The 16,690-nt window shown below is 44.8% G+C and overlaps 1 protein-coding gene across 1 annotated transcript in view; it reads left to right on the forward strand.

Annotated features, from left to right (window-relative positions):
• Positions 1–3,141: 3,141 nt before the first annotated feature.
• Positions 3,142–16,690, forward strand: part of FREM2 (FRAS1 related extracellular matrix 2) — a 160,849-nt gene continuing 147,300 nt past the window's right edge. The window contains exons 1-2 of the mRNA XM_045978235.1: positions 3,142–8,504; positions 13,254–13,343. Coding sequence (XP_045834191.1) covers positions 3,326–8,504; positions 13,254–13,343 — 5,269 coding nt within the window. The 5' untranslated portion in view covers positions 3,142–3,325. The remainder of the gene's footprint in view (positions 8,505–13,253; positions 13,344–16,690) is intronic.

A 16,690-nucleotide genomic window follows, 5' to 3' on the forward strand; every position in this document is an offset into this window, starting at 1 on the left:
ATTTAACCAGATGTAAATTTAAGCAGAGTCCTGGACCTGCCTTCAGTTTACACCTGAATATCTCGCCTGTATCTTGAATTCATCACATAACTTTCTTTATTTTAGGAAATAAGTTCTCTGGTGCTTAACCCTAGGTCAGAGGTCATTTAAGTTTTAACAATGAATAATTTCAGCTTTAAGTGGATTTGAGGACACATCGCTTCTTGGCCTTTTGGCTAAGATCAAGTGAAGTTGATTTGAGGACACATTTTAGTGTGTTTTTCACAGGTTAAGCAACTTTAAGAATTTATTTTAAAAGATATTTTACCCAGAAGATGCACCGTGTTTATAAGGATAACAGAAGGAGCACTGAATAATTAAGCTCAGATTTAAAAATATTACAAGTTTTCCAATTTATTTAATTCTTTATGATATTAAGACTATTGGCCATAAATAATATTTCCTTGCCACTGAAGTATAGAAATCTTTTAACACTGAGGTATTTATCCTAAAGAGTAATTATCATCATCAACAATACTTGCTTGGAAATAAGAATTTAATATTTCACTATTTTATCAATAACTATGAATGCAAAATACATTTAACCAAATAACAGTATGTGTTACCTTCTATATGATTACCTTCTATTTGATAGCAAATAATGAAAGCATTTACCCCATCTCCAAAAAAAATAATAATTCATAAGAATCATTCCATCACTTCAAGGCAGGCTAAATTAAAGAGTAAAAAAAAAATTATAGTTTATTGATTTCCTTAGGTTACTTAAAAATAACTGTGGACCTCTATTCTTCTTACCACAAAACAAAATATTGAACTATGCCCTTCAGGCATACTACCATACTTCAAATGCTGATCTTATCATCTACTTGCAAGTCAAACAGAGTTGGACTTTAAAAGGAAGAAAGGAAAAGCCTGGAGCCACTGGGAGACATCAAGGGTCAGGCAGTTGGTCTGGTTCTGGTCAGAGGGTCCAGGGTCACAATGCCTGAATAAAAATCACTCAGCTCCCACCGGACTTTTCAAAGTACATAATAACCAGAATTTGAAATCTAATATATAAAGAACCATATTCTGAAACCGATGTTCTATTTCATTTGGCATCTTTCCGTTTGTTTTATTTGTAAACAAGAAAGAGTAAAATTTCCCCTTGTCACTGGATTTGAATTCTGTTTGCAACAATGAATCACTATAAGAAGCTATAAAATAATAATGCAAAGTGATTGGAAATCAGTGGACTTGGATGGGGGTTTTCTCAAACGTTTAAAATTTCAGCCGCATCCCATTTAGGTTCCTGGATGCTCATCATTTTGTACTAAATTATGAAGTGTATTCATCAATCATAAGTGGGAGTTAAAAGCTCCCCCAAAGTGCAAAGCATTAAGAATTAGTTCAATTAATCATCAATTAACTAAACATCAATTGTTTGCTGGTATGAATGGCTCTTTTAAATTAATCTCTCTCTCTGGCTTCTTTTTGAAAGATTTCAGAATTTCCCATCTCTAACTCCCAGGGACAGACATGGCCCAGGGGTCTTCCTGGAACAGAATCTGACACTTGCCAGCAATATCCTGGATACACGCTGGGCTGTGACCTGGGAGGTAGCTGTTAGTGTACCAGGCACAGATCAAAATTCTGGACTGGAGACGCTCAGGGAAATGACCGGAAACGGTTAATAAGGTTAGTACTTCTTTCTGAAATGCACCCACGTGTGCGTTTAAGATCTTCAATTTTGACTGAAACTTAAAATGTCACAGCAGTTTTTTACACTCTTTTCTTTCCCAAATCTAAACTATCCTTAAACAGGAAAAGGACAGGGTTCCAACTAATAACCTGAATTTTGTTACTGAACAGAAAAGAACATTCTCCAAAATAAAACATTTTGATCAGGATAGGTAAACAAGACTGCTCAAGAAACAAATCTGGAAATGGCTGAGTTTTAACTGTGAGGGTTACCCGCCCCCCCGCCCTTCGAAGAGGCGGGTGCTGTTAGAAACCTTGCAGAAGGAGAATGCGAACACTTCTGAAACCGGACAGGCACAAGGGGGCAGGAAGAGCTCAAACTCTGACTTAAAAACCCGCTCACTGAAAAGGGAGCTAACCTATTTTCGTTCGCCCTCCGGATATTTATCAATTCTCTTGGCATGCAAAGAAATGGGATGCTGACAAGTAGGTTTAGTTTGTACTCGGACTAATTACTGCGAAAAGAACAGGAACGTTTCTAGCTACAGCTCCCCGAACCACGGCGGCTTTGGGAGAACCTGGGGCTACATTCCCTAGAACTTATTTTTTGGTGCTAGTCTCGCGATTCCGATCGGACTGACTGCACTTCTCACGCATTCCAAATATTCCTCCCCTCTTGGGCCCCCCTTTTCCCCTTTTACTCTGAACTTTGGTTGCAAAGGAGGGGCTTGTTTAAAACTCACCAATCCAAGTACTGTGCACCCCCCCCCCGGTAATTTACAAGGAGACTGCAGCAGCCCGTGTGTGTGTGTGTGTGTGTGTGTGTGTGTGTGTGTGTGCGTGTGCGTGCACAACCTGCCCTAGCATTGGCTTGTCATTCTAGCCGTCCTTCTTTTGCAAACATGCCCCAGCCTTTCTTCCCAAACTGCCCTGGGTTTCGATTCAAACACAAGCGACATTGCGAATAACTTTCTTCTCGGGTTTGCAACTCCCAGCGAGCAATAACCACACTCCCCCGCGCGAGACTGCAACGAACTGGAGGGGATGGGAGCAAAAATGGGTAATCCTGGATCCCAGGCAGCTGAAGAACGGATTCAAGCCCAGCCGCGTGTCCCGACTCTTCTGCTGGAACCCCAACCCTGGCATCCCAGAGCGAAACGTGAGCACAGGTGGGCACCTCGAGACAGCCAGTACCCCTCGCTTCCAGGACAATTTGTAGAGCCTTGAATATCCTCCTCTCCGCCAGGTTTCCCTGCCTCCGCCCCTAGGAACTGATTGGCAGATATCACTACCCAACCCTCAACTCGGGGCCTCCTCCCGGGACCAACGATTGGCCTCCTGGGAGGACAGGAGTAAGGGGGTGCTAGGGGAGGGTTTTCCCTCAAAGCTCTAGGTCCCGGGACCTGGGAAGCAGGAGTGGAGGGACTCAGTTCTCGCAGCCAGTGTGCGGCCGGTGGCGGAGCGGGACGCCGGGGGGCTTCAGCCTCCGCTGCAGCGCCAGCCGCGCCCGCCCCGCGCAACTTTCCATCCTGGCCCAGCCGCGGCTACAGAGTTCCTGGCACTTTCCGCAGGGGTTTCTTGCTCTCTGCCCGGGGACTGACTGAGCTCTCTCAGGCTGACCTGTCCGAGCTCTAACACCCGGACCATGCACGCGGCCAGGACTCCCGGGATCGCCTCCGGCGCCGGCGGGGTGGCCAAACTCACCAGTTTTCAGCAGATACCTACGCTGCCGCCCCTCCTCGTGTTGCTGCTGCTGCTTCTCCTGTCACCGGTAAGCTGCGTCCCGGCACAGCCCGCTGCCCCTGAGCGAGCGTTGCTGTCCCCGGATCTCGCGGGGGCTGCAGGGGTCCCCGCCGAGGAGGCCATAGTGCTGGCGAACCGTGGGCTCCGGGTGCCCTTCGGCCGCGAGGTCTGGCTGGATCCGCTGCACGACCTGGTGCTGCAGGTGCAGCCGGGGGACCGCTGCTCGGTGACCGTGCTAGACAACGACGCGCTGGCCCAGAGGCCTGGCCGCCTGAATCCCAAGCGCTTCCCGTGCGACTTCGGCCCGGGAGAGGTACGCTACTCGCACCTGGGCGCGCGCAGCCCATCGCGGGATCGCATTCGGCTGCAGCTGCGCTACGACGCGCCTGGAGGGGCAGCAGTGCTACCCTTGGTGCTGGCGGTGGAGGTGGTCTTCACCCAGCTAGAGGTTGTGACTCGGAACTTGCCCCTCGTCGTGGAGGAGCTGCTGGGGACCAGTAATGCCCTAGACGCACGGAGCCTGGAGTTTGCCTACCAGCCCGAGACCGAGGAATGTCGCGTGGGCATCCTGTCCGGCCTGAGCGCGCTGCCTCGCTACGGGGAGCTCCTTCACTACCCGCAAGTTCCAGGTGGAGCCAGCAAGGGGGGCGCCCAGGATCCTCTCCTGATGGACTGCAAAGCTTTCCAGGAACTAGGCGTGCGCTACCGCCACACGGCCCCCAGTCGGTCCCCAAACAGGGACTGGGTCCCTATGGTGGTGGAGCTGCGGTCTCGTGGTTCGCCTGTGGGCAGGCCTGCTCTGAAACGTGAGCACTTCCAGGTGCTGGTGAGAATCCGAGGAGGGGCCGAGAACACCGCCCCCAAGCCCAGTTTTGTGGCCATGATGATGATGGAGGTGGATCAGTTTGTACTCACCGCCCTGACCCCAGACATGCTGGCCGCTGAGGATGCTGAGTCTCCCCCTGACCTGTTGATCTTCAACCTCACCTCTCCCTTCCAGCCTGGCCAGGGCTACCTAGTTAGTACTGATGATCGCAGCCTGCCCCTCTCGTCCTTCACTCAGAAGGACCTGCGGCTCTTGAAGATTGCCTACCAGCCCCCCTCTGAGGACTCCGACCAGGAGCGGCTCTTTGAACTGGAGCTGGAGGTAGTGGACCCGGAAGGAGCTGCCTCAGACCCTTTTGCTTTTATGGTAGTGGTGAAGCCCATGAACACACTGGCTCCCCTGGTCACCCGGAACACCGGTCTCATTCTCTACGAGGGCCAGTCCCGGCCCCTTACAGGCCCTGCGGGCAGTGGGCCACAAAACTTGGTCATCAGCGATGAGGATGACCTGGAGGCAGTGCAGCTGGAGGTGGTGGCTGGGCTCCGGCATGGTCACCTTGTCCTTCTGGGTGCCACCCATGGCAGCTCCGCCCCTAAGACCTTTACGGTGGCTGAGCTAGTGGCCGGCCAGGTGGTCTACCATCATGATGACAAAGATGGCTCACTGAGTGACAACCTTGTCCTTCGAATGGTGGATGGTGGACGCCGACACCAGGTGCAGTTCCTGTTCCCCATCACCTTAGTGCCTGTGGATGACCAGCCACCAGTCCTCAACGCTAACACAGGGCTGACACTGGCAGAAGGTGAGACAGTGCCCATCCTGCCCCTTGCTCTAAGTGCGACTGACATTGACTCAGATGACTCTCTGCTGCTTTTTGTGCTGGAGTCGCCCTCCTCGACTGCAGGGCATCTGCTTCTCCGCCAAACGCATCCTCCCCATGAGGAAGAGGAGCTGAGCAGGGGCCCTTGGAGGAGACAGGGAGCATTCTATGAGCAAACAGTGACAGAGTGGCGGCAGCGGGACATAAGTGAGGGACGGCTGTTCTATAGGCACTTGGGGCCCCACAGTCCTGGGCCAGTGATGGACCAGTTCACATTTCGGGTCCAGGATAACCATGATCCTCCTAATCAGTCTGGACCACACAGATTTGTGATACGCATTCACCCTGTGGATCGTCTCCCTCCAGAGCTGGGCAGCGGCTGTCCCCTTCGGATGGTGGTGCAGGAATCCCAGCTCACCCCTCTGAGGAAGAAGTGGCTGCGCTACACCGACCTGGACACGGATGACCGAGACCTGCGTTACACAGTGACCCAGCCTCCCATGGACACGGACGAAAACCACTCGCCTGCCCCACTGGGCACCTTGGTCCTGACTGACAACCCCTCAGTCGTGGTGACCCATTTTACCCAAGCCCAGATCAACCACCATAAAATTGCTTACAGACCTCCAGAGCAAGAACTGGGAGTGGCTGCCCGAGTGGCCCAGTTCCAGTTCCAGGTGGAGGATCAAGCTGGGAATGTGGCTCCGGGCACCTTCACGCTTTACTTGCAGCCAGTGGACAACCAGCCACCTGAGATCCTCAACACAGGTTTCACCATTCAGGAGAAGGGCCACCACGTCCTGAGTGAGACCGAGTTGCGTGTGAATGATGTAGACACTGATGTCGCCCACATCTCTTTCACTCTCATGCAGGCGCCCAAACACGGCCACATGAGAGTGTCTGGACAGATACTGCATGTCGGGGAGGCCTTCCACCTGGAAGACATAAAACAGGGTCGGATTTCCTATGCCCATAATGGCGATGAGTCTCTCACTGATAGCTGCTCCTTGGAGGTCAGTGACAGACACCACGTGGTGCCCATCACTCTCAGAGTGAATGTCCGGCCGGCGGATGATGAGGGGCCCGTGCTGAGCCTTCCTGCTGGTACTCTGGGGTCTTACTTAGATGTTCTTGAAAACGGAGCTACTGAAATCACTGCCGGTGTTATCAAGGGGACTGATGAGGACACTGATGATGTGATGTTGACTTTTGTCTTGGAAGATCCACCCTTATATGGAGAAATCCTGGTCAACGGAGTTCCAGCAGAGCAGTTTACCCAAAAGGACATCTTGGAAGGCTCTGTCATCTATGCCCACACTAGCGGTGAGATAGGCCTGTTGCCCAGAGGGGACTCTTTTAACCTGAGTCTGTCAGATGTGTCTCAAGAATGGGTAATAGGTAGCAATACTATCCAAGGAGTTACCGTGTGGGTGACCATCCTCCCTGTTGATAACCAGGCTCCAGAAATTTCTGTAGGTGAACAGTTTATAGTCATGGAAGGTGATAAAAGTGTTATAACCTCAACACATATAAGTGCTCAAGATATTGATTCACTAACCGATGACCTCTTGTGCACTATAGTTATTCAGCCTACCTCCGGTTATATTGAAAACATTTCTCCAGCCCCAGGCTCTGAAAAATCAAGAGCAGGAATTGCCATAAGTGCCTTTACCCTGAAAGACCTCAGGCAGAGTCATATTAACTATGTCCAGAGTGTCCATAAAGGGGTCGAACCTGTGGAAGACCGATTTATATTTCGTTGTTCTGATGGCATTAACTTTTCAGAGAGGCATTTTTTCCCCATTGTCATCATTCCCACCAATGATGAACAGCCAGAAATATTTATGAGAGAATTTATGGTGATGGAGGGCATGAGTCTGGTGATTGATACACCCATCCTCAATGCCGCTGATGCTGACATGCCCCCAGATGATCTAACTTTCACTATTACCCGATTTCCTACTCGAGGTCACATCATGAACCAGCTGATAAATGGCACAGTTTTGGTTGAAAGCTTCACCTTGGATCAGATCATAGAGAGTTCAAGCATTATTTATGAGCATGATGACTCTGAGACCCAGGAAGATAGTTTTGTGATTAGACTAACAGATGGTAAGCACTCAGTGGAAAGGATGGTCCTCATTATAGTGATCCCAGTTGATGATGAGACCCCCAGAATGATGATCAATAACGGGCTAGAAATAGAAATTGGGGAAACCAAAATTATCAACAACAAAATATTAATGGCAACAGATTTGGACTCTGAAGACAAATCTTTGGTTTATGTTATTCGTTATGGACCAGGACATGGCTTATTGCAGAGACGAATGCCTACAGGTGTCTTTGAAAATATCACACTGGGCATGAATTTTACCCAGGACGAAGTGGACAGAAACTTAATTCAGTATGTCCACTTTGGACAAGAGGGCATTCGGGACCTAATTAAATTTGATGTGACTGATGGAATAAATGCCCTCATAGATCGCTACTTTTATGTTTCCATTGGGAGCATTGACATTGTCTTCCCAGATGTGATAAGCAAAGGAGTATCCTTGAAAGAAGGTGGAAAAGTCACTCTCACAACAGACCTACTAAGCACCAGTGACTTGAACAGTCCCGATGAAAACTTAGTTTTTACCATCACCAGGGCTCCCATGAGAGGTCACTTAGAGTGCACAGATCAACTTGGAACATCCATCACATCTTTCACTCAGCTCCAACTGGCTGGCAACAAAATCTACTACATCCACACAGCTGACGATGAAGTCAAGATGGACAGTTTTGAGTTTCAGGTCACCGATGGCCGTAACCCTGTCTTCCGGACGTTTCGTATCTCCATTAGTGATGTGGATAACAAAAAACCGGTGGTCACCATCCATAACCTGGTTGTCAGTGAAGGTGAAAACAAGCTGATCACTCCCTTTGAACTCACTGTCGAAGACAGAGATACTCCTGACAAACTCCTGAAGTTCATTGTCACCCAGGTGCCTGTTCACGGTCAACTCCTGTTCAACAATACCAGACCCACCATGGTTTTTACCAAGCAAGACTTGAATGAAAACTTAATCAGCTACAGACATGATGGCACTGAGTCAAGTGAAGACAGCTTCTCCTTCACGGTGACTGATGGTTCCCATACAGAGTTCTATGTTTTCCCTGATACAACATTTGAAACAAGGAGACCCCAAGTGATGAAAATCCAGGTCTTAGCTGTTGACGATAGTGTCCCCCAAGTTGCCGTGAACAAAGGAGCCTCCACACTTCGCACTCTGCCTACTGGTCACTTGGGGTTCATGATCACAAGCAAAATATTGAAAGCGGAGGACAGAGACAGCCTACATTTTTCTCTCAGGTTTATTGTGACAGAGGCCCCTCGACATGGCTATCTCCTCAACCTGGACAGAGGCAACCACAGTGTGACTCAGTTTACACAAGGTATGGTACTCTTTTATTTCCTTATACCCAATGGAAAATTCAGGTCTTATTTTCTGAGGGTATGACTATTCCCAAAAATGTTGTAAATAGGAGATCTGATTTGAGTCCCAGAGAAGAAAAGGAAAGGGAAATAGAGAGATGGGGGGGGGGGGATGTGGGGACTTAACTTTTCTGGGAGAATAGCTCTCTTCTTGCCGTATTCCCACTGCAGCACCCTGCATTAGAAGGAATATCAGTGTCTTTCGACAGCAACAAGGTATGCCGCCAAGGCTGGAGCCAGACTTGGGGGGAATTAAAACTGAAGCAAGTCCTTCAGATCTGCTTTCTTTGCCACCCCCATCATCTGAGTGGCCTGTCAGGTGCACTGCAGGTCGCTCATGAAGCATTTGGGCACCTGAGCGAAGGTCGTGCTTTCTGAATTCTTTGTATGCTTCTTACTGTTATTTCCACCTTCCATTCAAATACAGCCTTCAAGTCTGTATTACTTTAATTGTGAGAGCATTGTTCTAATCCTGTTGCAGTTCTTAGAAACTTTGTAACTGAAAAAAAATGTATACGTACTTAGATTTAGAATTCTTCTCTAATATTTTACGACTTAGACAAATACCAAAGACATGAGAGGTGTAGAGTTAGAACAATTAAATGTACAAGGTATGGTTCCATCACACACACACACACATGCGCACACAGAGCATCCTTAATGATGTCCGAGACAATGTGTCTATCATTAGGTGTACATTGATTTTATTCAGAACCTGAAGATAACGTTGACAAGATGAATAGCAGGACAGAAGGAGGAAATTATTTCCTTGTTTCAGATCTCCTCTCGCTTCCTCTTTCAAACACAGTAACAGACATCTGTGGCCTCCAACACCTGCATTCTTGAAGCTAAAGCGTTTTTCTAACCTAAATTTTCTTTGTGTGTGGATAGTCTGAGACAGGAAGGGCAGGTGACCTCTGCAGAGTCCCTCACTACAGAAGGGGAAGCCCATTCAGTGTGCAGGCTTGAGAGGCAAGGCTCTGTTCTCCAGAACGTGCGACCTTCACTACAGAGGGCTACCGGTGGCTTTCATGAAAATCTCACTATGTCAGGATGGAAACTAGATCTCTCCTGTGTCGGCTCTGCGAGTAGAGGTGGAGTTTACCCTCGGGGCATCCCATTGGGGGTGTTCTTTTCCCGCAACAGTGTTGGGCTCTAACAAATGCTTTAATAAACGGATGTCGCGAAGTTTAGTGTTCAAGTGAACTGCTTCTCTGTTTTAGATGCTGGCAAATAGCCCTGAACTCCAACCTCCCGATTGTTGGCCGAAAGCCTGAATATATTGTAGGGCCTGCAGGGACAGGAAAACCTCAGAGTGCCAAGTGTCATGCCAGACCAGCAGGAAACTTTTGTGTGAAGGCTTTCTGAGGACAGAGATGTCATGCAATCTTAGACTGGTTTGTTTGCATGGAAAGTGAAGAGGATGAAAGGAATATATTACAGGATAGAAAATGTGATTTCAGATCACTCCTCTGACCTGAAACAAGTAATCTGACTTTAAGGATTTAAAAAAAAAAAAAGGAATTTGTGCATGAAGACAGGCAGACGATTTAACTTAAAGCCTATGGAGCAGGTCTGACAGCTGATAATGTTGGACTATTATATCTTAAATATCAAACCCTGAATTATACTATTTCAGAGGGAGGCTGTTGCATGTGCACACGTTCTCTCTCTCTCTCACTGATATGGACTCACCATGATTAGTCTTTATGGTCATTTGTAAATATAGAGTTAACAGTTTATTATAAAAAGTGAAGATACATTTTTAAGGTTATAAGAGAAATGAGCACATTCCGATAAGAACCCAAACGCTGCCTAGGAAAATTGTTGGTAGTTCATCACAGAGCCCTCATCTGAGCAAGTGGATGCTACAGTTTGGTTCAGGGCGGTTGTTTCTGGACACAAGATGGCTGAGGGAAAATGGAGAAGCTCCACCGTCAAGCCGCTGTGCTGTTGTCTTGAAGAGAAATGAACGCAGGAGCTTGAGTAAGGACAACACTAGCTTTGATCCGTTTTTGTTTTTCTGTTATCATGAAGGGATGAGCTGAGCTGTATTTTGATGGATTTTCAGTGCGCCGAGTTAAGTCACGTTAGCCATATATGGGCAAAGAAGTTTGTTCCCAAACCGATTCACTAAATGGTCCCTAGGAAAAGAAAACTCATTCATTCCTAAACCTCATCCAATTTTATTATTAGAAGACTTAACAAGGTAGAATTAGACAAACTAGAGAAATTATTTCAATGATGTATCTTTGGCAGGGTGCCCCTGCTGTCTCCATCCCGGGCTTAAATCACTCGTCTCAAGGACCTGGCTGTTTTCTCTACAATAAGTACACATTGATGTCTTGTGAGAGATACATGACAGATCACTTTCACAAATTTTCCCCCAAAGAGTTTGAACCAGGGTGTGGTTGCCAGGTATGTTAGTGAACTTAGAATTAAAACGAAAACCCAAAATCATGGAATGCTTGATCACATGAACTGAAATAAATCGGATGTGTGATCAGTGATTAGAAGAAAATCCAGTTAATTGTTAGATGTTTACCGAAAGGAGATGACCTTTTTTTGCTACTAGGTTTTGATCTTCCTAATACTACTGTGCCTTAAGAAGTGAGTGTTTATATATAATTTGTGATGTTTTTGATAGCTTTAGAGTTTCCTATAGAATAACAGTGGTATGATCAAAGTCTTTACTTATTTGAGATTTTTTTTTAGAAGTCGCTTTTTTAAACCATGAATTACTAACTGCGCTATAAAGAAAATGAAAAGGGTTTTGGTTTGTTCCAACTAATCAATATTACATGCCCTAACTTGGGCAGAAAATCTGACACCTGCATGTCCTAATTGCATTCATGTTAACTTTAAAAAAAAAAAAAGTTTTTAAGAAATCACTTTTGAAGTGGTGATTTGTTTCAGCAAAACTGTCTCCTAAATACTATAGCTTTTTGCAAAAAAACAACGATGCAGAGTTTGGGTACAGTAATGAATTTTTCCTTTTCTTGTGGTAGAGCTTTTAGATTTTCTTACACAGTTAAAGAGGGAATGGGGAAGTTTGGAAAAAGGTCTTCCCCACGTGACCAGAAGGCTGTCCTTAGGCTAAAGATATGCCCTCAGAGCACAGTTTTCCTGAGGAATTAAAAGGTTGTAAGGGGTCAGAGTTGTAGGAGTAGACAGGTAAAGAACCTGCAAGGGCTTTGCTTCTTACCTCTGTCGAAACATCACACACACCGAGGTAGCGGGAGGATCATGGTCCACCAGACCTGTGGACTCTTTCATTTTAAGAAATGTTTGAGCTGTTACTGAATATTAGACCCTAATATTCAAAGGACTATGGGAGGTTAAGATGAAGAAAAGAATCCCAGAAGTTTTCCACGTTCTAGGAAATGTAGCCACGTGGAAAGATACAAATGACACTAGGCAGAAATTTGGGGAAATTAGAGCAGAGTTAGAGATAAAATGCTAAGGGGGAAGAATTTGTCTTGAATTTGCTTCATCTGTTAGTACCCCTTTTACAGGAAGTTACCATTAACTATTAAATCAGATTTTCAAATGTCGGATTATAAGCAAGTCACCTTTCAGAACTGTATGAGGCAAGGGAGTGTGTACATTTCCCATCTGTCAAATGGGGTCACAGAAATTCATGGAGTCATTTGTTGATCCCAGTACCTTACGTAACTTGAGCTTATTATTTCATAAATTCATCTTCTTATATATGATGCTTGCAGACTTCGTAGCATGAACTTAGTAGAAAGAACCCTTAGAAGATGGAAAAACTGTAGAGCCCACTGGAGCCACACAAACGTTACATACCACTGGGGAAACTACTCTTAGCTGTGAACTTGATTTTATGTAGCCTTGGAAATAACTATTTACCGCCTGACCCGGGTCAATAATGTCATGTTGCTGAGCATCACAGAAGAGGATGATTCTTGGTTTATTATGTTGTTTGTGTTTCATTATTTAGGAAAGGAATTAGTAAAATGCGTGAATAAATTTTTGAAGTTGTATGTCAGTCGATCACTGAAAACAAACTGTGCTGGTAAATTTGAGAGCTAGGATGGAAAGCAAATGAAAACGGGTTCCTGAGGCAGAATAGCTTTTCACTATGAATAAAGGTTTCAGGTTTTGTTAGATGTTCTCTGTTCTAATTCTCTTCTGGGGTCATGACAGTTATTTCAATCTTTGAGATGTAAAATGTCCTTGATTTTTTTTTTTTTTCCAAACTCTGGAGAGCTTAAAAACAGCCTGTTGTGTATTACAAGAGGTAAGAAACATTAGCCAGAGGAGGGCAGGGAAGTTCTTTCCTCTGAGAGCCAACCCTCTAGGGAGGAAAAGAGTGTGATTTTGGTAGTGCCAGGAAATCTTTCATGCCTCAGACTATCTCCCTTTCCACCTGTCATGAAGTCTGACATTCCGTATTTAGACAGTCACTTCTTTGGTGCATGAACATGCAAATAACATTGGGAGGGGCAACACCTTGCTATTATTATAACCTAACTCTTGCACTCTATCTGGGTAAGGGATCCGATTTCCGTGGGACAGCTGAAATCAAGGGGCTTAGAGAGAGGAGAAATCAGATAGCACTGCTTCCCTTGGAATTAGGAAACGTAAACGTGATTACAGAGAAGAGCCAGTCGGATTTACCATAAGTAATGAGTCACCAATCTCACCTTAGTAATGAATCATCTTGTTCTTGGGTTATTTTCTAGCTGACATTGATGACATGAAAATATGCTACGTTTTAAAAGACGGGGCCAATGCCACAAGTGATATGTTCCATTTTACAGTTGAAGATGGTGGTAAGTATTCATTCTCCTGTTAGTATAAACCAGGAGAGTGACTTTTATTGGTTGTTCTTTGATGACTTCACTACAAAGAATCTATATCACGTATCCTTTTCTGTTCACCTGAATTTATACTGAGTTAATTTTTTATTTGCCACTAGATAATCTTACGTTCTTAATCTGACACAGTACTACTCTGCAATGAGTATAGATAAATGTTCCAGTTATATTATTTTTGTCTTAGGATTTGCAAAGCACCAAAATAAAGACCTATGTAAATAGGATCCCCATGTCCAGTTGTTCAGAATATGTTCTACATGATGCTGAGGTGGCAAGAGGATGTTGGAATCCGCCCAGCTCCACTCTCAAGCCATGTGCCTACCCGCATGTGTCTGCCCTGAGGGGGTGCCTTTTGCTGATTTGTACTTGGGTGCTGTATGGACTAATGCTGTTGAATAATTGCATTTATCAGGAAATCAGTGCTAAGTAAATGTGTTTTTTAACTTATCAATCTCAGTATGTCTAATGATTTTCTTAGTTTGGAGGATTCTGTGGCACAGTCTAGCTAAAATTTTCCTCTGGGGGGGCGCCTGCGTGGCTCCATCGGTTAAATGTATGCCTTTGGCTCAGGTCATGATCCCAGCATCCTGGGATCCAGCCCCAAATCAGGTTCCTTGCTCAGTGGGGAGCCTGCTTCTCCCCTGCCTGCAGCTACCCCGCTTGTGTGCTCTCTCTCTCTCTCTCTGTCAAATAAATAAACACAATCTTAAAAAAATAATAATAGGGGCACCTGGGTGGCTCAGTGGGTTAAAGCCTCTGCCTTCAGCTCAGGTCATGATCTCAGGGTCCTGGGATCGAGCCCCACATCGGGCTCTCTGCTCAGCAGGGAGCCTGCTTCCCCCTCTGTCTCTGCCTGCCTCTCTGCCTACTTGTGATCTATCTCTCTCTGTCAAATAAATAAATAAAAATCTTAAAAATAAATTTTCCTCAGTGAAGTCTGAGTACTGCAGAGAATAGGCTATGACCTGTGTTCTGAGTCTCCCGAACAATGTCATTGTCGCTGTCCCCCAAGGCCTTGACTGCTTTTCACCCTCTGTTTGGCTCTCTTCCTAATGCAGTATGCCGGGAGAAAAACGGGCCACTTCTAGAGTCATCATAAAGATGTCTCTGTTCTCTCAGGAGAAGCAAAAGAGTCTCAGGAAGTACATATGTTGTGTGAACAGGACACAGGACGTGGGAAGGGGATATGGGGGTAAGAGATGAAGGAAGGAGAAAACAAATAATTCGGATCTAGTCATCTGTTTTCTTATGATGCTTTTTTAAAAAAGTACACTATTATGTCATCTATCTCAAAAAGATGACATGCTTCCCTTCCCTGTTTTGTGAAGCATTAAATAGCACTTGTTTAAAATATCGTTGGACATAATGTGATCACAGCTCTAAAAAATGGCATCTGCTGGGCGCGTGCCAGAGAGGCAAAAAATGATGTTAATTTAGGTTCAGCTATTTGATTTTCCCTAGAGGCCAGATGTTTAGTAAATTTGATGCCTTTATTTTTATAGTAACCAAATCATAGTTTAACATTTTGTGTATGGATAAAAGGAACCTTAGTATGAAACCAGTTTCTAAGAAGGAAGCCGATTTATAAAGAATAACGGGCGTACTGAATCTTGATGCTCAAATGGGAAAGTCTTCCATCAGTAAGCTTCAGAGGAGAACTCTGAAATAATTCAAATCTGTGTAGTAGATCAAAAAATTTTTTTAAGATTTTATTATTTGACAGACAGAGATCACAAGTAGGCAGAGAGGCTGGCAGAGAGGGAGAAGGGGAAGCAGGCTCCCCGCTGAGCAGAGAACCCTATGCGGCGCTTGATCCCAGGACTCTGGGATCATGACCTGAGCTGAAGGCAGAGGCTTAACCCAGTGAGCCACCCAGGCACGCCCGTAGATCAAAATTTATAGACTAAATTATTGGTTCAAGATACCAGGTTTGTCACTTAGAATGACTGCATACATCTCAGTAGCAAAAATCTGATTTTCTTTAAAATTAACCAAAAAAGTTTGAAATCAAATAGTTATAATTCTAAGATATGGTAGTTTTGCTTTTTTAATATTTTGCTTTCCCCCCTCCCTTACTACATTTCCAGTCTGACACAGAGCCACTCTATTACTCTGCCCATTCCTTTCCTTAGCTGGATGGACTGGTTGTCTTTCCTTTAAAATTTTGATTTGTACTTGAGCTTTAGAAAACATTATGCCCTTAACAAATAACATGGAGGACATGAGGAGATGGAGAGGAGAAGGGAGTTGAGGGAAATTGGAAGGGGAGGTGAACCATGAGAGACTATGGACTCTGAAAAACAACCTGAGGGTCTAGAAGGGGCGGGGGGTGGGAGGTTGGGGGAACCAGGTGGTGGGTATTAGTGAGGGCACGTGTTGCATGGAGCACTGGGTGTGGTGCAAAAACAATGAACACTGTTATGCTGAAAAGAAATTTAAAAAGAAAGAAAGAAAACATTATGCCCTATCATATTTCAAAATATTAAGTGAGAAATGGCTAGTTGAAGAGACTGGGTTTATTTTTTTGGTTTGCTGAAAATGTGGCTGAACATCGAAGGGTTGTATTTATGGAAATAGGAAATCCATCATTTTCGGGAGCTTTTTTAGAGCTGGAGTTTCACGTGAGAGGGAAACATTCCAGAGATACGGTTCTTGACCTTTCTTCTCACCGCCAACATGGCATTACTTGTGGGGCTCCGGCAGATTCTGACAAACTAGCTATGGAACAGAATCTATCTTAATTCACGATATAAGGAAACATCCCTCTGCAGAATAAACACAGAAACCTGCAAGATTAAAAAACAAAAATTCATGTATGTACTTCAAAATGGTTTTAGTCTGATACTTACTATTTAAGGATTTTTGCACTGTCTTGTAAAATACTCTAACATTTGAATGAGAAATGCAGTACTATTTAAAGAGTATCTTGAATGAAATTATGTCTCTGGGAAGTATGAGGTATTTTGCCACACAGAAGTAAGAAATCGTGGCAATATCTGTGGTAAGAGAAAGAAAATAAAGATATCCATCCTTTCCATAAAAGTAATTTTAAACTAAGAGGTTTTTTTGATCCATAAAATTAGATATATCTCATTTATATATGTCTTGTTAATACAGTCCATCATTTTTTAAAAATACACTCTAGAAAAATATTTTTGTATAGACTGTAATATGGACCTTCATTTTCAAAATCTTTATGTTTAATTACGTAAATTTTGTGTAATAGAATATATGTTTATGACGACACATATGTCATATGTTCTGATGCTTCTCAAAGATATGTATTCTTCGGAGTCATGGAA

Source organism: Meles meles, chromosome 14, assembly GCF_922984935.1.
Source record: "Meles meles chromosome 14, mMelMel3.1 paternal haplotype, whole genome shotgun sequence".
Classification (NCBI taxonomy): Eukaryota; Metazoa; Chordata; class Mammalia; order Carnivora; family Mustelidae; genus Meles; species Meles meles.